The following is a 23,758-nucleotide window of genomic DNA, read 5'->3' on the forward strand; positions in this document are numbered from 1 at the left end:
ATTGCACACCGCATCGTCCCGTTTGTTTGCTTTTTTTTTTCCTTCTCTATAGTATGGGCCGCGCTCAGCAGTAGTGCAACGCCGAGGCAACCCGCGGTCAGGGCGAGGTAAACCTACGATCCCTTGACCAAATGCCAAAAATCAGATTAATATATGAGCCGGACTATGCCGGCGTACCAGATATTAAACTGATAAGAACAGATACTACACTTGATCTTTTTTTTTTTTTTTTTTTTTTTTTTATTTCCTTTAACGTCTCATCAGCCATCGGCAGCTGTGGACGGGAGGATGTTCGGCGCTTGCCTACGTCACCCCATTTTACGTCTTGTCGACTGATGTTAAAGCCAACCCTTGACGGATCTACCTTGAGGCCCCCGAGTACTCGAGTTAACGAATATTCCCGGATCCTCTGCCCGACTTTAGCAGCTCATGACCAAAGCTTCGCACACCACCCATGACCGCCTCATCGGATTTTTTACACCACCAAGTGGTGCCCGACTTTTCGACACTGAGCCTCATTCGGATCAATACACCATTAAATGATGGTGTCCGACTTTTTGGCCCAGCACCTCATCGGATTTTTTACACCACCTAGTGGTGCCCGACTTTTCGGCGTAAGGATGATGATACTACACTTGATCTTAGCCATTAGGCCGAGAAGCGATACTTTTTGCAACGACTTTGTCCCGGCTCCCTCCCTCTCAACGAAAAAACTTGTGGACATTTGAATGATCAAGTCGATGGGTAACTTTAAGTTTCAACGATGAAAACATGGCTTTCTTGTACTGCATCAATTTCACTCTAAAACATTTGGGCTTTTTTTCAAAAATAACCCAGCTTCTTTCAAAAATAACAAGCTTCTTTCAAAAATAACCCAATTAACCAAAACATAAAAAACGTTTAAAGGCTTTTAAATTTAACGCTGGGCAGCAGATGTGATCAAAGGCCAAGTTGAACAACTGAAAATCAACTCTGTATATGAGCGTCCGACAGATTTCTCTGTCAAAAAGCATTTTGAGAACCTCTGTATTTAAATGTTCTTTTCAACTGTTGTAATGACAGTACTTTAATTCATCACCAGGGTCGCCAAGAAACAGCAGAGTTTAGAGGACTTGCTTGTCATTAGCCTCGATCCTTTCCCAAGTAGTAATTCCTCACAAAGTCTAAAAAAACAAGCTTGAAAGTTTAAAAATTGGGATGGTGCAAATTAAGTTAAGAATTTAAACTGAGTAGCAAGAAAATATTTTTCAGATACTTTAGTTATTGCAAGAAATGAACACTTTAAATGTTTACTGACAAAAAGGTAAAACAATTTTAAAAAGTGACCTAAAACATCCACTGACAAAATATCAAATGACAAATGGAAAATGAAAAAATTTATGACACTAAACCGACACAGCATTAGGTTAGCAAAGGTAAAGCATACATACCTTGCACACTGTATCTGCATTTTTCCAATCACAAACTCGCAGAGCGTGGTAAAAGTTAATGAGACCTGGAACAATAAGCAAAGTATTTTTTTTAAATATTACATTTTTTAACATATTACCTAACCTAAATTAAGCCTGCAAATGTATTTGCGTACAAATTAGAAGCTCAGGATTGATGGAGAATAAACTTAAAAATATAATTCCCAAGTCAGTTAAAAGGATGTTTACTTGTTGGCTAAAGGTCAACTTTTTCAAACTATCACTTTTAAAAAATGGTTCTGGTAAACTATCGAAGAAACATGACTTACCTTTTTCTTGAAACTTTAACTGCTTCAATATTATATGCTCTGCTAACCTAACTTAACCCTTAACCTTGCCCCAGGACAACACTCAAAATTCTCTTTCAATAACTTATTTTCAATAATCAGACTTGCTACCTGAGGCTGAGTTAACTTTAGCAGTAACTCTATAAAACATAATGTGAGAAAGCCAAACAAAAGGTTCAGTTCAAAATGTAATGAGTATGTAATTTTTTTAAAATTTTATCGCATATCTTTAATCGAATTAAAGGGATCATTCCAAAGAAGCTATAGATTGTCCAGTGAAAAGCATACCTAATTAAGCATTACTTTATTGGGGTTGTGTCAGTATAACTGTAAATGAAACAAAGCTATGAACAAACTAAAGAAATAGGTAAAAGTCTTAGAAAGATCCTATTTCTGTTTCACTCACCAATAAAATCAAGAAGAATTTCCCACTTCTTATTCATTGAGTGGGATGCTCTAAAGAGTATTGCAACTTGCATTCTGGATAATCCAGGAACTCAGAACAAACTCTGTAACTGCACTCATGAAAGTCTTTTGTGACTACTCCTTCATAAAGTTGATGCTTCTAAAAATGAAAATTTATTTTTGAAAGGATTTTTTCATCAGAAACTATTCTTAAGTATTTGAAGACTTGAAAAAGTAAAGTGGGCACAACAATAGGGGTTAAACTGCTTCAAATTTTAAAACACAAACACCAAAATAAGGTGAAAAGATTGAAAATAAAATAGCACAGTACTTTTATTACCTTAAAGCATTCTTGAAAAATCGTTAAAAAAACTGTGTGAACTCCTCTAAACTTGTCACTTGTCTTGGTTTTGGCATCAGCTACTGTATGAGAAGATAAAACAGGATTTAATTTGTTTAGTTTCCCTTTTTTTATTTTCTTTTTTTTTTTCGAAACAAGCTAAAAGCACCTTTTCTGCTCTTGACGCTACGCCAACACCAAAAATTTCAGTAGGACTGCGCGTAACCACTGCACCGTTGTTAAACTCAATGATATGCACTTTACCGCAAAATTAACGCACCACTTATAAATTCCGACTTATTTTGAAAAATATTACGTATTTCCCGGATTTATCAAATACAAAGTCGATAATAATGTTTATTGTGACGTCATTTGTAGGCTTTATTCCGTTTTAGTTTCCAAATTGTAGCAGCTTTTCATAAGCAGCACGTTTTGCTGTAACTAAACCTCACTTTTAAAAGAAAAGTATGTATAAAGTTAGTATGAACAGATGTGTTGCTCAATGATAACTGTCATTTGAGCAACACGTCTGTTCTGACTTCTCAACGATACATAAGCTGACATTTTAAAACCTTTTTTGGTACCTCTTGCATCGTTCATGGGAGATGGATTCCTTCTTATGTAAGATAATGCTAGACCACATACGGCGCATGTTGTTACTGAATACTTACAAAATGCTACTATTCAAGTTTTGGAGTGGCCGGCTTGCAGTCCAGATATGAACCCAATAGAGCATCTTTGGGGCATAATGGCACGCTGTGTTAGAAGTCAACATCCACCACCTAGACGAGTTGCGACAAAGTCTTATCCGCGTATGTGAAGATATCCTTCAAGAAACGATTACACCTCTAATTAAAAGAAATCCACGGTGCTGTCTGGCTGCAACAACATCAAGATGTGGCAACACTAGATATTGATAAGTCAAAAATGTTACATTTTAAGCTGTATTAGTGTGCATAACAACAATAATCATCTTAGTTTATTTTGTTACTTACCTTAATTTTATTACTTACCATATTTCTAGTTTTAGTTTGTTTTTCTTTCTTTTCTTTTCTTTTCTCACCATCCTCAAAGTCGCTTTTATTATTATCATCGAAATAACTGTGTTCATGTGTTCTATTCTTAACACGTTTGTCAAAATATATGACCACAATTAAAATAAATCGAAATGTATGTGGTGCGTTAATTTTGCGGTTAAGTGTATATTAACTAGATATTTAACTCGCGCTTTCGCAGTGAAGCATATTTTTTGCCAAGCAAGTTTTTTTTTGCCAGCCAGAATCATAAAAACATCGATTAAAACAAACGAATTATTGTCAGTTTAAATAAAGAGGCTACCGGCTTTAAAAACTTAAAAAACTTGCTTCACAATTTCTTACGAAATTTATTTGAAGTTTTACATCTAGTTAGTATAAATATCATTGGTTTAGCTAAGAGCATAGTAACGGTTTCTGCTTACTCGCGCAGCCTAGTAAGATGGGTGCACCGCGGACGCTCAGTTGCGAATTCTTTCTTTTTTTTTTTTTATCATTCCCCTTCCCGAAACCCCGAAATGAACGAAATGCGATTGGCAAGTATTTGATGCATACCTTAATACACAGTGACTAAATTGTAGTATGTGTTTTTTCCGTGCCGAAACTCTGGTCGGAAGACAGTGCATCTTTTTAGATATTTTAGAGCTTGTGGGTTATCACTAGTACCCAAGCCTTTTTATGAGTCATTAAAAAAAAATTTACAAACAAAACTGTATTCTTCTTCTTCTTTTTTTTTCCGATTGTGATCAGATTATGATTTGTACTGACGATATTACACTGTGTCTACTTCCTCGGTCTTATTTTCTTACAAACATTAACAACATTTGTAGTTTCGTAACTATCCCATTGACCCTTTCATGCACCAATTATTTTTCCATAACTAACATAATCCATAAAAAATCATCTACAAAATGACAGCGGTACTATTAACTGTTTTAATTAGACTTTTTCTACACCTTGATACATTTTGATAGCTTTACAGAACGTCAGTTTTCTTTACCCGTTGATGTAACAATTTTGCTGACAACATTTTGAATACTTTGAACACTTTGCCAACGCAATTAAATATTCTTGCAGTCGTACTATCTTGCGTGTTTGTGATCCCCACCACTATTGAGTTTGCGTGGCAGCATAGGTATAGCGACAATCGACTAATGGATTTTTAGAAGCCAGCGTTGCTCATACACTTTCAAAAGTAGAACTGCTCTCACTAAGATTAGTCGCGCTGGTGCTATTTCATGCGCTCCAGTTAAAAAGGAGCGCCAAGCTACCGGTTGCTAAAAAACCCGCGGTAAAGAAAGCTGAAACAGCACCTAAGAAGAAAGTCGCTGCAAAGAGTGCCACCGCAAAAGTGGACAAGAAATAACCTGTACTGCTCAATCCTTCATCAAACGGCTATTTTCATAGGTACACATTTCTTTAAAACGTTGCGCGGCATTTAGGACTTTGTCAGGTAGTAACAATTTACACTAATTGAGTTTGAAAGTCACAGTAACCTCACCGGTAACTGCTCCGTGCTTTTTAGGTCGATGTATATTCTAGAAAAGGGGAGTTTGAGAGCAATTTTGAAGAAGAAAAAAAAAGGTTTTAAGTTGTTCATAGCCTAGGACGGATGCAGCAGTTTAAGTGTTTTATTTTAGCAGCTAGTTTAGCTATTCTGCACTTGGCATTGTTTGCACAATTAAATATAGCGATTGCAACAGATATTTTCATTTGAACCTATTTCGTTAATGCGTCTAATGTTTTTAAAAGATGCGTGGCTATAAAAATAGCCGTTTGAGCGGATTTTGATCTACTTACTGCTGGTGTACTTGGTAACAGCCTTGGTGCCTTCGCTCACTGCGTGTTTAGCAAGTTCACCGGGAAGTAAAAGGCGCACGGCGGTTTGAATTTCACGCGAAGAGATCGTAGATTTCTTATTTTGAAGGCGAGCCGCGAAGCTTCAGAAGCAATTCTTTCGAAAATGTCGTTCACGAAAGAATTCATGATGCTCATTGCTTTAGAAGAAACACCGACATCAGGGTGAACTTGCTTCAGGACGTTGTAAATGTAAATGGCATAAGACTCTCGTCTCTTTCTCTTGCGCTTCTTGTCACCAGTTCCAGCGATTTTACCACCTTTCTTACCGGCGCGCTTCTCGCCTTTTTTCGCCACCTTTGGCGCTTGTTTTCCTCCGGTTTTTTGTGCGTCTGACATTTCGACGGGCCTAACAGTAAAAATTCTTTTCGTTTGTTTTCATTGCATTGCAACTGGATTTAATTTAAGATAAAGTTGTAGCCTCCAACTTGAAAACTCTTGCGTCATATGCACTTCTATTGGTTCTTAAAAGATTAAGTTGTTTGAGCATCGTTTATTTCTTTTTTACTATTGGTTAAAAAAAGGTTGACTTTGAGACCACTCTATTTTGATAAGAATAGCAAACTTTTTGCTGTTTAAAATAAAAAAAAGGCGCACGAGATCTCTGGTCCGTCTGTCTGTCTCTGCTTGTGTTAGAAAATAAAATGTCAGGACGTGGAAAAGGAGGAAAAGCTAAGGCCAAGGCAAAAACTCGATCTTTTAGAGCGGGTCTTCAGTTTCCTGTTGGTCGCGTTCACCGATTTTTGCGCAAAGGGCATTACGCCAATCGCATCGGTTCAGGCGCACCGGTCTACTTAGCTGCAGTTTTGGAATACCTCTCCGCCGAAATCTTAGAGTTAGCTGGTAATGCTGCACGCGATAACAAAAAAGCCAGGATCATTCCTCGTCACTTACAGCTAGCTGTTCGCAACGACGAAGAGTTAAACAAGTTGTTGTCAGGTGTTACAATTGCGAGCGGCGGTGTGTTGCCAAACATTCAAGCTGTGTTGCTTCCCAAAAAGAACGAGAAGGTTCCAAAGCCAGCAGCCCAGTAAACGGCGGTATAAACAACACAAAAGGCTATTTTCATAGCCACACATCCGTTAAAAATTATTGTTAAGGCGTTAGAAACTTTAAATTTTAAATTAAAGCCGTACACTATTGCCTACGACCATACCACGGTGAATACACCCGTTCTCGTCCGATCACGGAAGTTAAGCATCGTCGGGCCAGGGTAGTACTTGGATGGGTGACCGCCTGGGAACTCCTGGTGCCGTAGGCTTTTGCAACCGTTTACGAAAAAAAAAAAAAAAAGTCGCCAAAGGGGACTCCCTTTTCTTTACAAAATCTGCTTTTTCAGTTGACTCTAAGATACACAGAACTCATCCCCTGCAAAAGAATATGCATAAACACGGCCCTGCCTGGGTGGTGTCGATTGAAAGGGGAGCGACTGGTCGAAAGGTGTGTGAGGGCGCTTCTTCCGTCTCCGCATCTCTGAGGGAAAGAAAATGGCGCTCTTTTTCCTCGCACAAAAGCCAGAAAGCTAGTTTTGATGCTGAACAACAAGGGCAACGGTTAAAGGGACTATAGCCACCATAGTCAACGAGGGCCCAGGGGAAGTTTTCTTAAGGGGCCCTCGTTGTGATCAATTACATACCCAGGACCAATAGAAGTGTGCTCTAGTCATTAAAAATTAAAAACGAAAGTTAATGAAATCTTTTAAAAGTCAAAACTATTTAAATCTTTTAAAAAAATGATTTTTAAAATATCGTTTGTAGATACACGGGGATACCCGGGAATCTTCCCCGTCCTCTCGGCGGCCATGAAAGAAACCCTCGCAAGTCTAAAGTTGCACGATGTCAATGTTCCCTAGTTTTGTCGAAATGACGAAAAGACTGCAAAACTAGCTTTGAAGAGCAAAAATTTGTAAGATTCGTCAATCGTCGTTACGTATCTCTGGCAACGTTGCGTATTGACGTGTCAACTTGCCAAAATGTTTCGGTCGTTGTCGTTTCTTTCTAAGATCAACACGTAGGAATCAGAGCTGTTTTCATGAAAATAATGAACGGTAGTAAAAGAATGCATTTCACCGCACCAGAATCCAATATGCGATATGCATAAATGGTTGACAATTGTTGTTACTGTTGCTGCTGCTGTTGTTGTTACTATTGTTACTGTTAGATCGTTATTGCTAATGCTTATTTTTTTGTGGTCGTTGCTATTGTCAGTATTACTATTATCGTTAGTTTATCGATGCTATCGTTAATTTTTGTTATTGTCGTTATTGTTATCTTCATCGTTGTCATTATTTTCGTTGTCACTATTGATATCGATTTTCTTATTGCTACTGTTTGTTATTTTAACTATTATTATCGTCATTGTTTTTTATTACAGCGACTCGTTTTCACTGTTGTGACTGTCACATTTTGTTCCGCCGTCGAGTGATTTCCGGGATTGTAACCGGTCGATCACGCTTGCTGGTTGTCACGTTGAAACGATTCTCGTCGCTCCTATGCTTATTTGGTTGCCTCTTTGCGATTCTTAGATTTTTATTGATTTTGTACAAAAAAAAAAAAAAACAAAAAAAAAAAAAACAACAACTTTTGAAATAAATAAAATTTATTTGCACTTATAGCAGACTTTGTATGCGCCTCTCAAAATATGCAGTAGACTCTTAGGGGTGAGAGGAGAGGTTTTTTTTTTAAGTCGTTAGAGGAGGGGGCGAGCGCGAACGCAGGCCCCCACTACCAGAAATTGTACGGTCGAGTTACCGACGTTAGCGGTAATCGCAGGGGTCAGCCCAGGCGAAGTGCAATGCAAGAGCCTCACCCTGGAAGAAGCCCCATGTTGATCAGGTTTACTTCCCCGTCAGGTAAGTATGCTTTTCCCGTTGTGTGGGCAGCCTCGGACGTGCCCCAATCTTCTCAATTGTGGGTTTTCGATTGCACACCGCATCGTCCCGTTTGTTTGCTTTTTTTTTTTCCTTCTCTATAGTATGGGCCGCGCTCAGCAGTAGTGCAACGCCGAGGCAACCCGCGGTCAGGGCGAGGTAAACCTACGATCCCTTGACCAAATGCCAAAAATCAGATTAATATATGAGCCGGACTATGCCGGCGTACCAGATATTAAACTGATAAGAACAGATACTACACTTGATCTTTTTTTTTTTTTTTTTTTTTTTTTTATTTCCTTTAACGTCTCATCAGCCATCGGCAGCTGTGGACGGGAGGATGTTCGGCGCTTGCCTACGTCACCCCATTTTACGTCTTGTCGACTGATGTTAAAGCCAACCCTTGACGGATCTACCTTGAGGCCCCCGAGTACTCGAGTTAACGAATATTCCCGGATCCTCTGCCCGACTTTAGCAGCTCATGACCAAAGCTTCGCACACCACCCATGACCGCCTCATCGGATTTTTTACACCACCAAGTGGTGCCCGACTTTTCGACACTGAGCCTCATTCGGATCAATACACCATTAAATGATGGTGTCCGACTTTTTGGCCCAGCACCTCATCGGATTTTTTACACCACCTAGTGGTGCCCGACTTTTCGGCGTAAGGATGATGATACTACACTTGATCTTAGCCATTAGGCCGAGAAGCGATACTTTTTGCAACGACTTTGTCCCGGCTCCCTCCCTCTCAACGAAAAAACTTGTGGACATTTGAATGATCAAGTCGATGGGTAACTTTAAGTTTCAACGATGAAAACATGGCTTTCTTGTACTGCATCAATTTCACTCTAAAACATTTGGGCTTTTTTTCAAAAATAACCCAGCTTCTTTCAAAAATAACAAGCTTCTTTCAAAAATAACCCAATTAACCAAAACATAAAAAACGTTTAAAGGCTTTTAAATTTAACGCTGGGCAGCAGATGTGATCAAAGGCCAAGTTGAACAACTGAAAATCAACTCTGTATATGAGCGTCCGACAGATTTCTCTGTCAAAAAGCATTTTGAGAACCTCTGTATTTAAATGTTCTTTTCAACTGTTGTAATGACAGTACTTTAATTCATCACCAGGGTCGCCAAGAAACAGCAGAGTTTAGGAGGACTTGCTTGTCATTAGCCTCGATCCTTTCCCAAGTAGTAATTCCTCACAAAGTCTAAAAAAACAAGCTTGAAAGTTTAAAAATTGGGATGGTGCAAATTAAGTTAAGAATTTAAACTGAGTAGCAAGAAAATATTTTTCAGATACTTTAGTTATTGCAAGAAATGAACACTTTAAATGTTTACTGACAAAAAGGTAAAACAATTTTAAAAAGTGACCTAAAACATCCACTGACAAAATATCAAATGACAAATGGAAAATGAAAAAATTTATGACACTAAACCGACACAGCATTAGGTTAGCAAAGGTAAAGCATACATACCTTGCACACTGTATCTGCATTTTTCCAATCACAAACTCGCAGAGCGTGGTAAAAGTTAATGAGACCTGGAACAATAAGCAAAGTATTTTTTTTAAATATTACATTTTTTAACATATTACCTAACCTAAATTAAGCCTGCAAATGTATTTGCGTACAAATTAGAAGCTCAGGATTGATGGAGAATAAACTTAAAAATATAATTCCCAAGTCAGTTAAAAGGATGTTTACTTGTTGGCTAAAGGTCAACTTTTTCAAACTATCACTTTTAAAAAATGGTTCTGGTAAACTATCGAAGAAACATGACTTACCTTTTTCTTGAAACTTTAACTGCTTCAATATTATATGCTCTGCTAACCTAACTTAACCCTTAACCTTGCCCCAGGACAACACTCAAAATTCTCTTTCAATAACTTATTTTCAATAATCAGACTTGCTACCTGAGGCTGAGTTAACTTTAGCAGTAACTCTATAAAACATAATGTGAGAAAGCCAAACAAAAGGTTCAGTTCAAAATGTAATGAGTATGTAATTTTTTTAAAATTTTATCGCATATCTTTAATCGAATTAAAGGGATCATTCCAAAGAAGCTATAGATTGTCCAGTGAAAAGCATACCTAATTAAGCATTACTTTATTGGGGTTGTGTCAGTATAACTGTAAATGAAACAAAGCTATGAACAAACTAAAGAAATAGGTAAAAGTCTTAGAAAGATCCTATTTCTGTTTCACTCACCAATAAAATCAAGAAGAATTTCCCACTTCTTATTCATTGAGTGGGATGCTCTAAAGAGTATTGCAACTTGCATTCTGGATAATCCAGGAACTCAGAACAAACTCTGTAACTGCACTCATGAAAGTCTTTTGTGACTACTCCTTCATAAAGTTGATGCTTCTAAAAATGAAAATTTATTTTTGAAAGGATTTTTTCATCAGAAACTATTCTTAAGTATTTGAAGACTTGAAAAAGTAAAGTGGGCACAACAATAGGGGTTAAACTGCTTCAAATTTTAAAACACAAACACCAAAATAAGGTGAAAAGATTGAAAATAAAATAGCACAGTACTTTTTATTACCTTAAAGCATTCTTGAAAAATCGTTAAAAAAACTGTGTGAACTCCTCTAAACTTGTCACTTGTCTTGGTTTTGGCATCAGCTACTGTATGAGAAGATAAAACAGGATTTAATTTGTTTAGTTTCCCTTTTTTTTATTTTCTTTTTTTTTTTCGAAACAAGCTAAAAGCACCTTTTCTGCTCTTGACGCTACGCCAACACCAAAAATTTCAGTAGGACTGCGCGTAACCACTGCACCGTTGTTAAACTCAATGATATGCACTTTACCGCAAAATTAACGCACCACTTATAAATTCCGACTTATTTTGAAAAATATTACGTATTTCCCGGATTTATCAAATACAAAGTCGATAATAATGTTTATTGTGACGTCATTTGTAGGCTTTATTCCGTTTTAGTTTCCAAATTGTAGCAGCTTTTCATAAGCAGCACGTTTTGCTGTAACTAAACCTCACTTTTAAAAGAAAAGTATGTATAAAGTTAGTATGAACAGATGTGTTGCTCAATGATAACTGTCATTTGAGCAACACGTCTGTTCTGACTTCTCAACGATACATAAGCTGACATTTTAAAACCTTTTTTGGTACCTCTTGCATCGTTCATGGGAGATGGATTCCTTCTTATGTAAGATAATGCTAGACCACATACGGCGCATGTTGTTACTGAATACTTACAAAATGCTACTATTCAAGTTTTGGAGTGGCCGGCTTGCAGTCCAGATATGAACCCAATAGAGCATCTTTGGGGCATAATGGCACGCTGTGTTAGAAGTCAACATCCACCACCTAGACGAGTTGCGACAAAGTCTTATCCGCGTATGTGAAGATATCCTTCAAGAAACGATTACACCTCTAATTAAAAGAAATCCACGGTGCTGTCTGGCTGCAACAACATCAAGATGTGGCAACACTAGATATTGATAAGTCAAAAATGTTACATTTTAAGCTGTATTAGTGTGCATAACAACAATAATCATCTTAGTTTATTTTGTTACTTACCTTAATTTTATTACTTACCATATTTCTAGTTTTAGTTTGTTTTTCTTTCTTTTCTTTTCTTTTCTCACCATCCTCAAAGTCGCTTTTATTATTATCATCGAAATAACTGTGTTCATGTGTTCTATTCTTAACACGTTTGTCAAAATATATGACCACAATTAAAATAAATCGAAATGTATGTGGTGCGTTAATTTTGCGGTTAAGTGTATATTAACTAGATATTTAACTCGCGCTTTCGCAGTGAAGCATATTTTTTTGCCAAGCAAGTTTTTTTTTGCCAGCCAGAATCATAAAAACATCGATTAAAACAAACGAATTATTGTCAGTTTAAATAAAGAGGCTACCGGCTTTAAAAACTTAAAAAACTTGCTTCACAATTTCTTACGAAATTTATTTGAAGTTTTACATCTAGTTAGTATAAATATCATTGGTTTAGCTAAGAGCATAGTAACGGTTTCTGCTTACTCGCGCAGCCTAGTAAGATGGGTGCACCGCGGACGCTCAGTTGCGAATTCTTTCTTTTTTTTTTTTATCATTCCCCTTCCCGAAACCCCGAAATGAACGAAATGCGATTGGCAAGTATTTGATGCATACCTTAATACACAGTGACTAAATTGTAGTATGTGTTTTTTCCGTGCCGAAACTCTGGTCGGAAGACAGTGCATCTTTTTAGATATTTTAGAGCTTGTGGGTTATCACTAGTACCCAAGCCTTTTTATGAGTCATTAAAAAAAAATTTACAAACAAAACTGTATTCTTCTTCTTCTTTTTTTTTCCGATTGTGATCAGATTATGATTTGTACTGACGATATTACACTGTGTCTACTTCCTCGGTCTTATTTTCTTACAAACATTAACAACATTTGTAGTTTCGTAACTATCCCATTGACCCTTTCATGCACCAATTATTTTTCCATAACTAACATAATCCATAAAAAATCATCTACAAAATGACAGCGGTACTATTAACTGTTTTAATTAGACTTTTTCTACACCTTGATACATTTTGATAGCTTTACAGAACGTCAGTTTTCTTTACCCGTTGATGTAACAATTTTGCTGACAACATTTGAATACTTTGAACACTTTGCCAACGCATTAAATATTCTTGCAGTCGTACTATCTTGCGTGTTTGTGATCCCCACCACTATTGAGTTTGCGTGGCAGCATAGGTATAGCGACAATCGACTAATGGATTTTTAGAAGCCAGCGTTGCTCATACACTTTCAAAAGTAGAACTGCTCTCACTAAGATTAGTCGCGCTGGTGCTATTTCATGCGCTCCAGTTAAAAAGGAGCGCCAAGCTACCGGTTGCTAAAAAACCCGCGGTAAAGAAAGCTGAAACAGCACCTAAGAAGAAAGTCGCTGCAAAGAGTGCCACCGCAAAAGTGGACAAGAAATAACCTGTACTGCTCAATCCTTCATCAAACGGCTATTTTCATAGGTACACATTTCTTTAAAACGTTGCGCGGCATTTAGGACTTTGTCAGGTAGTAACAATTACACTAATTGAGTTTGAAAGTCACAGTAACCTCACCGGTAACTGCTCCGTGCTTTTTAGGTCGATGTATATTCTAGAAAAGGGGAGTTTGAGAGCAATTTTGAAGAAGAAAAAAAAAGGTTTTAAGTTGTTCATAGCCTAGGACGGATGCAGCAGTTTAAGTGTTTTATTTTAGCAGCTAGTTTAGCTATTCTGCACTTGGCATTGTTTGCACAATTAAATATAGCGATTGCAACAGATATTTTCATTTGAACCTATTTCGTTAATGCGTCTAATGTTTTTAAAAGATGCGTGGCTATAAAAATAGCCGTTTGAGCGGATTTTGATCTACTTACTGCTGGTGTACTTGGTAACAGCCTTGGTGCCTTCGCTCACTGCGTGTTTAGCAAGTTCACCGGGAAGTAAAAGGCGCACGGCGGTTTGAATTTCACGCGAAGAGATCGTAGATTTCTTATTTTGAAGGGCGAGCCGCGAAGCTTCAGAAGCAATTCTTTCGAAAATGTCGTTCACGAAAGAATTCATGATGCTCATTGCTTTAGAAGAAACACCGACATCAGGGTGAACTTGCTTCAGGACGTTGTAAATGTAAATGGCATAAGACTCTCGTCTCTTTCTCTTGCGCTTCTTGTCACCAGTTCCAGCGATTTTACCACCTTTCTTACCGGCGCGCTTCTCGCCTTTTTTCGCCACCTTTGGCGCTTGTTTTCCTCCGGTTTTTTGTGCGTCTGACATTTCGACGGGCCTAACAGTAAAAATTCTTTTCGTTTGTTTTCATTGCATTGCAACTGGATTTAATTTAAGATAAAGTTGTAGCCTCCAACTTGAAAACTCTTGCGTCATATGCACTTCTATTGGTTCTTAAAAGATTAAGTTGTTTGAGCATCGTTTATTTCTTTTTTACTATTGGTTAAAAAAAGGTTGACTTTGAGACCACTCTATTTTGATAAGAATAGCAAACTTTTTGCTGTTTAAAATAAAAAAAAGGCGCACGAGATCTCTGGTCCGTCTGTCTGTCTCTGCTTGTGTTAGAAAATAAAATGTCAGGACGTGGAAAAGGAGGAAAAGCTAAGGCCAAGGCAAAAACTCGATCTTTTAGAGCGGGTCTTCAGTTTCCTGTTGGTCGCGTTCACCGATTTTTGCGCAAAGGGCATTACGCCAATCGCATCGGTTCAGGCGCACCGGTCTACTTAGCTGCAGTTTTGGAATACCTCTCCGCCGAAATCTTAGAGTTAGCTGGTAATGCTGCACGCGATAACAAAAAAGCCAGGATCATTCCTCGTCACTTACAGCTAGCTGTTCGCAACGACGAAGAGTTAAACAAGTTGTTGTCAGGTGTTACAATTGCGAGCGGCGGTGTGTTGCCAAACATTCAAGCTGTGTTGCTTCCCAAAAAGAACGAGAAGGTTCCAAAGCCAGCAGCCCAGTAAACGGCGGTATAAACAACACAAAAGGCTATTTTCATAGCCACACATCCGTTAAAAATTATTGTTAAGGCGTTAGAAACTTTAAATTTTAAATTAAAGCCGTACACTATTGCCTACGACCATACCACGGTGAATACACCCGTTCTCGTCCGATCACGGAAGTTAAGCATCGTCGGGCCAGGGTAGTACTTGGATGGGTGACCGCCTGGGAACTCCTGGTGCCGTAGGCTTTTGCAACCGTTTACGAAAAAAAAAAAAAAAAGTCGCCAAAGGGGACTCCCTTTTCTTTACAAAATCTGCTTTTTCAGTTGACTCTAAGATACACAGAACTCATCCCCTGCAAAAGAATATGCATAAACACGGCCCTGCCTGGGTGGTGTCGATTGAAAGGGGAGCGACTGGTCGAAAGGTGTGTGAGGGCGCTTCTTCCGTCTCCGCATCTCTGAGGGAAAGAAAATGGCGCTCTTTTTCCTCGCACAAAAGCCAGAAAGCTAGTTTTGATGCTGAACAACAAGGGCAACGGTTAAAGGGACTATAGCCACCATAGTCAACGAGGGCCCAGGGGAAGTTTTCTTAAGGGGCCCTCGTTGTGATCAATTACATACCCAGGACCAATAGAAGTGTGCTCTAGTCATTAAAAATTAAAAACGAAAGTTAATGAAATCTTTTAAAAGTCAAAACTATTTAAATCTTTTAAAAAAATGATTTTTAAAATATCGTTTGTAGATACACGGGGATACCCGGGAATCTTCCCCGTCCTCTCGGCGGCCATGAAAGAAACCCTCGCAAGTCTAAAGTTGCACGATGTCAATGTTCCCTAGTTTTGTCGAAATGACGAAAAGACTGCAAAACTAGCTTTGAAGAGCAAAAATTTGTAAGATTCGTCAATCGTCGTTACGTATCTCTGGCAACGTTGCGTATTGACGTGTCAACTTGCCAAAATGTTTCGGTCGTTGTCGTTTCTTTCTAAGATCAACACGTAGGAATCAGAGCTGTTTTCATGAAAATAATGAACGGTAGTAAAAGAATGCATTTCACCGCACCAGAATCCAATATGCGATATGCATAAATGGTTGACAATTGTTGTTACTGTTGCTGCTGCTGTTGTTGTTACTATTGTTACTGTTAGATCGTTATTGCTAATGCTTATTTTTTTGTGGTCGTTGCTATTGTCAGTATTACTATTATCGTTAGTTTATCGATGCTATCGTTAATTTTTGTTATTGTCGTTATTGTTATCTTCATCGTTGTCATTATTTTCGTTGTCACTATTGATATCGATTTTCTTATTGCTACTGTTTGTTATTTTAACTATTATTATCGTCATTGTTTTTTATTACAGCGACTCGTTTTCACTGTTGTGACTGTCACATTTTGTTCCGCCGTCGAGTGATTTCCGGGATTGTAACCGGTCGATCACGCTTGCTGGTTGTCACGTTGAAACGATTCTCGTCGCTCCTATGCTTATTTGGTTGCCTCTTTGCGATTCTTAGATTTTTATTGATTTTGTACAAAAAAAAAAAAAAACAAAAAAAAAAAAAACAACAACTTTTGAAATAAATAAAATTTATTTGCACTTATAGCAGACTTTGTATGCGCCTCTCAAAATATGCAGTAGACTCTTAGGGGTGAGAGGAGAGGTTTTTTTTTTAAGTCGTTAGAGGAGGGGGCGAGCGCGAACGCAGGCCCCCACTACCAGAAATTGTACGGTCGAGTTACCGACGTTAGCGGTAATCGCAGGGGTCAGCCCAGGCGAAGTGCAATGCAAGAGCCTCACCCTGGAAGAAGCCCCATGTTGATCAGGTTTACTTCCCCGTCAGGTAAGTATGCTTTTCCCGTTGTGTGGGCAGCCTCGGACGTGCCCCAATCTTCTCAATTGTGGGTTTTCGATTGCACACCGCATCGTCCCGTTTGTTTGCTTTTTTTTTTTCCTTCTCTATAGTATGGGCCGCGCTCAGCAGTAGTGCAACGCCGAGGCAACCCGCGGTCAGGGCGAGGTAAACCTACGATCCCTTGACCAAATGCCAAAAATCAGATTAATATATGAGCCGGACTATGCCGGCGTACCAGATATTAAACTGATAAGAACAGATACTACACTTGATCTTAGCCATTAGGCCGAGAAGCGATACTTTTTGCAACGACTTTGTCCCGGCTCCCTCCCTCTCAACGAAAAAACTTGTGGACATTTGAATGATCAAGTCGATGGGTAACTTTAAGTTTCAACGATGAAAACATGGCTTTCTTGTACTGCATCAATTTCACTCTAAAACATTTGGGCTTTTTTTCAAAAATAACCCAGCTTCTTTCAAAAATAACAAGCTTCTTTCAAAAATAACCCAATTAACCAAAACATAAAAAACGTTTAAAGGCTTTTAAATTTAACGCTGGGCAGCAGATGTGATCAAAGGCCAAGTTGAACAACTGAAAATCAACTCTGTATATGAGCGTCCGACAGATTTCTCTGTCAAAAAGCATTTTGAGAACCTCTGTATTTAAATGTTCTTTTCAACTGTTGTAATGACAGTACTTTAATTCATCACCAGGGTCGCCAAGAAACAGCAGAGTTTAGGAGGACTTGCTTGTCATTAGCCTCGATCCTTTCCCAAGTAGTAATTCCTCACAAAGTCTAAAAAAACAAGCTTGAAAGTTTAAAAATTGGGATGGTGCAAATTAAGTTAAGAATTTAAACTGAGTAGCAAGAAAATATTTTTCAGATACTTTAGTTATTGCAAGAAATGAACACTTTAAATGTTTACTGACAAAAAGGTAAAACAATTTTAAAAAGTGACCTAAAACATCCACTGACAAAATATCAAATGACAAATGGAAAATGAAAAAATTTATGACACTAAACCGACACAGCATTAGGTTAGCAAAGGTAAAGCATACATACCTTGCACACTGTATCTGCATTTTTCCAATCACAAACTCGCAGAGCGTGGTAAAAGTTAATGAGACCTGGAACAATAAGCAAAGTATTTTTTTTAAATATTACATTTTTTAACATATTACCTAACCTAAATTAAGCCTGCAAATGTATTTGCGTACAAATTAGAAGCTCAGGATTGATGGAGAATAAACTTAAAAATATAATTCCCAAGTCAGTTAAAAGGATGTTTACTTGTTGGCTAAAGGTCAACTTTTTCAAACTATCACTTTTAAAAAATGGTTCTGGTAAACTATCGAAGAAACATGACTTACCTTTTTCTTGAAACTTTAACTGCTTCAATATTATATGCTCTGCTAACCTAACTTAACCCTTAACCTTGCCCCAGGACAACACTCAAAATTCTCTTTCAATAACTTATTTTCAATAATCAGACTTGCTACCTGAGGCTGAGTTAACTTTAGCAGTAACTCTATAAAACATAATGTGAGAAAGCCAAACAAAAGGTTCAGTTCAAAATGTAATGAGTATGTAATTTTTTTAAAATTTTATCGCATATCTTTAATCGAATTAAAGGGATCATTCCAAAGAAGCTATAGATTGTCCAGTGAAAAGCATACCTAATTAAGCATTACTTTATTGGGGTTGTGTCAGTATAACTGTAAATGAAACAAAGCTATGAACAAACTAAAGAAATAGGTAAAAGTCTTAGAAAGATCCTATTTCTGTTTCACTCACCAATAAAATCAAGAAGAATTTCCCACTTCTTATTCATTGAGTGGGATGCTCTAAAGAGTATTGCAACTTGCATTCTGGATAATCCAGGAACTCAGAACAAACTCTGTAACTGCACTCATGAAAGTCTTTTGTGACTACTCCTTCATAAAGTTGATGCTTCTAAAAATGAAAATTTATTTTTGAAAGGATTTTTTCATCAGAAACTATTCTTAAGTATTTGAAGACTTGAAAAAGTAAAGTGGGCACAACAATAGGGGTTAAACTGCTTCAAATTTTAAAACACAAACACCAAAATAAGGTGAAAAGATTGAAAATAAAATAGCACAGTACTTTTTATTACCTTAAAGCATTCTTGAAAAATCGTTAAAAAAACTGTGTGAACTCCTCTAAACTTGTCACTTGTCTTGGTTTTGGCATCAGCTACTGTATGAGAAGATAAAACAGGATTTAATTTGTTTAGTTTCCCTTTTTTTTATTTTCTTTTTTTTTTTCGAAACAAGCTAAAAGCACCTTTTCTGCTCTTGACGCTACGCCAACACCAAAAATTTCAGTAGGACTGCGCGTAACCACTGCACCGTTGTTAAACTCAATGATATGCACTTTACCGCAAAATTAACGCACCACTTATAAATTCCGACTTATTTTGAAAAATATTACGTATTTCCCGGATTTATCAAATACAAAGTCGATAATAATGTTTATTGTGACGTCATTTGTAGGCTTTATTCCGTTTTAGTTTCCAAATTGTAGCAGCTTTTCATAAGCAGCACGTTTTGCTGTAACTAAACCTCACTTTTAAAAGAAAAGTATGTATAAAGTTAGTATGAACAGATGTGTTGCTCAATGATAACTGTCATTTGAGCAACACGTCTGTTCTGACTTCTCAACGATACATAAGCTGACATTTTAAAACCTTTTTTGGTACCTCTTGCATCGTTCATGGGAGATGGATTCCTTCTTATGTAAGATAATGCTAGACCACATACGGCGCATGTTGTTACTGAATACTTACAAAATGCTACTATTCAAGTTTTGGAGTGGCCGGCTTGCAGTCCAGATATGAACCCAATAGAGCATCTTTGGGGCATAATGGCACGCTGTGTTAGAAGTCAACATCCACCACCTAGACGAGTTGCGACAAAGTCTTATCCGCGTATGTGAAGATATCCTTCAAGAAACGATTACACCTCTAATTAAAAGAAATCCACGGTGCTGTCTGGCTGCAACAACATCAAGATGTGGCAACACTAGATATTGATAAGTCAAAAATGTTACATTTTAAGCTGTATTAGTGTGCATAACAACAATAATCATCTTAGTTTATTTTGTTACTTACCTTAATTTTATTACTTACCATATTTCTAGTTTTAGTTTGTTTTTCTTTCTTTTCTTTTCTTTTCTCACCATCCTCAAAGTCGCTTTTATTATTATCATCGAAATAACTGTGTTCATGTGTTCTATTCTTAACACGTTTGTCAAAATATATGACCACAATTAAAATAAATCGAAATGTATGTGGTGCGTTAATTTTGCGGTTAAGTGTATATTAACTAGATATTTAACTCGCGCTTTCGCAGTGAAGCATATTTTTTTGCCAAGCAAGTTTTTTTTTGCCAGCCAGAATCATAAAAACATCGATTAAAACAAACGAATTATTGTCAGTTTAAATAAAGAGGCTACCGGCTTTAAAAACTTAAAAAACTTGCTTCACAATTTCTTACGAAATTTATTTGAAGTTTTACATCTAGTTAGTATAAATATCATTGGTTTAGCTAAGAGCATAGTAACGGTTTCTGCTTACTCGCGCAGCCTAGTAAGATGGGTGCACCGCGGACGCTCAGTTGCGAATTCTTTCTTTTTTTTTTTTATCATTCCCCTTCCCGAAACCCCGAAATGAACGAAATGCGATTGGCAAGTATTTGATGCATACCTTAATACACAGTGACTAAATTGTAGTATGTGTTTTTTCCGTGCCGAAACTCTGGTCGGAAGACAGTGCATCTTTTTAGATATTTTAGAGCTTGTGGGTTATCACTAGTACCCAAGCCTTTTTATGAGTCATTAAAAAAAAATTTACAAACAAAACTGTATTCTTCTTCTTCTTTTTTTTTCCGATTGTGATCAGATTATGATTTGTACTGACGATATTACACTGTGTCTACTTCCTCGGTCTTATTTTCTTACAAACATTAACAACATTTGTAGTTTCGTAACTATCCCATTGACCCTTTCATGCACCAATTATTTTTCCATAACTAACATAATCCATAAAAAATCATCTACAAAATGACAGCGGTACTATTAACTGTTTTAATTAGACTTTTTCTACACCTTGATACATTTTGATAGCTTTACAGAACGTCAGTTTTCTTTACCCGTTGATGTAACAATTTTGCTGACAACATTTGAATACTTTGAACACTTTGCCAACGCATTAAATATTCTTGCAGTCGTACTATCTTGCGTGTTTGTGATCCCCACCACTATTGAGTTTGCGTGGCAGCATAGGTATAGCGACAATCGACTAATGGATTTTTAGAAGCCAGCGTTGCTCATACACTTTCAAAAGTAGAACTGCTCTCACTAAGATTAGTCGCGCTGGTGCTATTTCATGCGCTCCAGTTAAAAAGGAGCGCCAAGCTACCGGTTGCTAAAAAACCCGCGGTAAAGAAAGCTGAAACAGCACCTAAGAAGAAAGTCGCTGCAAAGAGTGCCACCGCAAAAGTGGACAAGAAATAACCTGTACTGCTCAATCCTTCATCAAACGGCTATTTTCATAGGTACACATTTCTTTAAAACGTTGCGCGGCATTTAGGACTTTGTCAGGTAGTAACAATTACACTAATTGAGTTTGAAAGTCACAGTAACCTCACCGGTAACTGCTCCGTGCTTTTTAGGTCGATGTATATTCTAGAAAAGGGGAGTTTGAGAGCAATTTTGAAGAAGAAAAAAAAAGGTTTTAAGTTGTTCATAGCCTAGGACGGATGCAGCAGTTTAAGTGTTTTATTTTAGCAGCTAGTTTAGCTATTCTGCACTTGGCATTGTTTGCACAATTAAATATAGCGATTGCAACAGATATTTTCATTTGAACCTATTTCGTTAATGCGTCTAATGTTTTTAAAAGATGCGTGGCTATAAAAATAGCCGTTTGAGCGGATTTTGATCTACTTACTGCTGGTGTACTTGGTAACAGCCTTGGTGCCTTCGCTCACTGCGTGTTTAGCAAGTTCACCGGGAAGTAAAAGGCGCACGGCGGTTTGAATTTCACGCGAAGAGATCGTAGATTTCTTATTTTGAAGGGCGAGCCGCGAAGCTTCAGAAGCAATTCTTTCGAAAATGTCGTTCACGAAAGAATTCATGATGCTCATTGCTTTAGAAGAAACACCGACATCAGGGTGAACTTGCTTCAGGACGTTGTAAATGTAAATGGCATAAGACTCTCGTCTCTTTCTCTTGCGCTTCTTGTCACCAGTTCCAGCGATTTTACCACCTTTCTTACCGGCGCGCTTCTCGCCTTTTTTCGCCACCTTTGGCGCTTGTTTTCCTCCGGTTTTTTGTGCGTCTGACATTTCGACGGGCCTAACAGTAAAAATTCTTTTCGTTTGTTTTCATTGCATTGCAACTGGATTTAATTTAAGATAAAGTTGTAGCCTCCAACTTGAAAACTCTTGCGTCATATGCACTTCTATTGGTTCTTAAAAGATTAAGTTGTTTGAGCATCGTTTATTTCTTTTTTACTATTGGTTAAAAAAAGGTTGACTTTGAGACCACTCTATTTTGATAAGAATAGCAAACTTTTTGCTGTTTAAAATAAAAAAAAGGCGCACGAGATCTCTGGTCCGTCTGTCTGTCTCTGCTTGTGTTAGAAAATAAAATGTCAGGACGTGGAAAAGGAGGAAAAGCTAAGGCCAAGGCAAAAACTCGATCTTTTAGAGCGGGTCTTCAGTTTCCTGTTGGTCGCGTTCACCGATTTTTGCGCAAAGGGCATTACGCCAATCGCATCGGTTCAGGCGCACCGGTCTACTTAGCTGCAGTTTTGGAATACCTCTCCGCCGAAATCTTAGAGTTAGCTGGTAATGCTGCACGCGATAACAAAAAAGCCAGGATCATTCCTCGTCACTTACAGCTAGCTGTTCGCAACGACGAAGAGTTAAACAAGTTGTTGTCAGGTGTTACAATTGCGAGCGGCGGTGTGTTGCCAAACATTCAAGCTGTGTTGCTTCCCAAAAAGAACGAGAAGGTTCCAAAGCCAGCAGCCCAGTAAACGGCGGTATAAACAACACAAAAGGCTATTTTCATAGCCACACATCCGTTAAAAATTATTGTTAAGGCGTTAGAAACTTTAAATTTTAAATTAAAGCCGTACACTATTGCCTACGACCATACCACGGTGAATACACCCGTTCTCGTCCGATCACGGAAGTTAAGCATCGTCGGGCCAGGGTAGTACTTGGATGGGTGACCGCCTGGGAACTCCTGGTGCCGTAGGCTTTTGCAACCGTTTACGAAAAAAAAAAAAAAAAGTCGCCAAAGGGGACTCCCTTTTCTTTACAAAATCTGCTTTTTCAGTTGACTCTAAGATACACAGAACTCATCCCCTGCAAAAGAATATGCATAAACACGGCCCTGCCTGGGTGGTGTCGATTGAAAGGGGAGCGACTGGTCGAAAGGTGTGTGAGGGCGCTTCTTCCGTCTCCGCATCTCTGAGGGAAAGAAAATGGCGCTCTTTTTCCTCGCACAAAAGCCAGAAAGCTAGTTTTGATGCTGAACAACAAGGGCAACGGTTAAAGGGACTATAGCCACCATAGTCAACGAGGGCCCAGGGGAAGTTTTCTTAAGGGGCCCTCGTTGTGATCAATTACATACCCAGGACCAATAGAAGTGTGCTCTAGTCATTAAAAATTAAAAACGAAAGTTAATGAAATCTTTTAAAAGTCAAAACTATTTAAATCTTTTAAAAAAATGATTTTTAAAATATCGTTTGTAGATACACGGGGATACCCGGGAATCTTCCCCGTCCTCTCGGCGGCCATGAAAGAAACCCTCGCAAGTCTAAAGTTGCACGATGTCAATGTTCCCTAGTTTTGTCGAAATGACGAAAAGACTGCAAAACTAGCTTTGAAGAGCAAAAATTTGTAAGATTCGTCAATCGTCGTTACGTATCTCTGGCAACGTTGCGTATTGACGTGTCAACTTGCCAAAATGTTTCGGTCGTTGTCGTTTCTTTCTAAGATCAACACGTAGGAATCAGAGCTGTTTTCATGAAAATAATGAACGGTAGTAAAAGAATGCATTTCACCGCACCAGAATCCAATATGCGATATGCATAAATGGTTGACAATTGTTGTTACTGTTGCTGCTGCTGTTGTTGTTACTATTGTTACTGTTAGATC

General features: G+C 38.0%; 1 protein-coding gene, 1 long non-coding RNA gene, 6 other non-coding genes and 5 pseudogenes across 8 annotated transcripts; 4 read left to right on the plus strand and 9 right to left on the minus strand.

The window, feature by feature from the left end:
• Positions 1-48: 48 nt before the first annotated feature.
• LOC149879630 (U2 spliceosomal RNA) lies at positions 49-223 on the minus strand (annotated as a pseudogene).
• Positions 224-5,327: 5,104 nt separating this feature from the next.
• Positions 5,328-5,731, minus strand: LOC149879631 (histone H2B, gonadal-like; annotated as a pseudogene).
• A 305-nt stretch (positions 5,732-6,036) lies between these two features.
• Positions 6,037-6,426, plus strand: LOC149879632 (histone H2A, orphon). The gene has a single exon (XM_090070635.1). It carries the CDS (start codon positions 6,037-6,039, stop codon positions 6,424-6,426), a length of 390 nt encoding a protein of 129 aa, XP_089926761.1.
• Positions 6,427-6,534: 108 nt separating this feature from the next.
• Positions 6,535-6,653, plus strand: LOC149879633 (5S ribosomal RNA). The gene has a single exon (XR_016446549.1). It is a non-coding gene; the product is annotated as a 5S ribosomal RNA (ribosomal RNA).
• Positions 6,654-8,087: 1,434 nt separating this feature from the next.
• LOC149879634 (U1 spliceosomal RNA) lies at positions 8,088-8,251 on the minus strand. Its single transcript, XR_016446569.1, has one exon. It is a non-coding gene; the product is annotated as a U1 spliceosomal RNA (small nuclear RNA).
• Positions 8,252-8,361: 110 nt separating this feature from the next.
• LOC149879635 (U2 spliceosomal RNA) lies at positions 8,362-8,536 on the minus strand (annotated as a pseudogene).
• A 444-nt stretch (positions 8,537-8,980) lies between these two features.
• Positions 8,981-11,016, minus strand: LOC149879636 (uncharacterized). The gene is made up of 2 exons (XR_016446260.1): positions 10,817-11,016; positions 8,981-10,635 (listed from the first exon to the last, which is right to left on the minus strand). It is a non-coding gene; the product is annotated as an uncharacterized LOC149879636 (long non-coding RNA).
• A 2,624-nt stretch (positions 11,017-13,640) lies between these two features.
• Positions 13,641-14,045, minus strand: LOC149879637 (late histone H2B.L4 pseudogene; annotated as a pseudogene).
• An 803-nt stretch (positions 14,046-14,848) lies between these two features.
• LOC149879638 (5S ribosomal RNA) lies at positions 14,849-14,967 on the plus strand. Its single transcript, XR_016446550.1, has one exon. It is a non-coding gene; the product is annotated as a 5S ribosomal RNA (ribosomal RNA).
• Positions 14,968-16,401: 1,434 nt separating this feature from the next.
• On the minus strand, positions 16,402-16,565 carry LOC149879639 (U1 spliceosomal RNA). Its single transcript, XR_016446581.1, has one exon. It is a non-coding gene; the product is annotated as a U1 spliceosomal RNA (small nuclear RNA).
• Positions 16,566-16,675: 110 nt separating this feature from the next.
• LOC149879640 (U2 spliceosomal RNA) lies at positions 16,676-16,867 on the minus strand. The gene has a single exon (XR_016446646.1). It is a non-coding gene; the product is annotated as a U2 spliceosomal RNA (small nuclear RNA).
• A 4,662-nt stretch (positions 16,868-21,529) lies between these two features.
• LOC149879641 (late histone H2B.L4 pseudogene) lies at positions 21,530-21,934 on the minus strand (annotated as a pseudogene).
• An 803-nt stretch (positions 21,935-22,737) lies between these two features.
• Positions 22,738-22,856, plus strand: LOC149879642 (5S ribosomal RNA). The gene has a single exon (XR_016446551.1). It is a non-coding gene; the product is annotated as a 5S ribosomal RNA (ribosomal RNA).
• Positions 22,857-23,758: the final 902 nt, after the last annotated feature.

The sequence above is a fragment of the Hydra viridissima genome, unplaced genomic scaffold (assembly GCF_058129835.1).
Source record: "Hydra viridissima isolate aposymbiotic clone 2 unplaced genomic scaffold, HvirCarnegie_v1 scaffold_13, whole genome shotgun sequence".
In the NCBI taxonomy this organism is placed as follows: domain Eukaryota; kingdom Metazoa; phylum Cnidaria; class Hydrozoa; order Anthoathecata; family Hydridae; genus Hydra; species Hydra viridissima.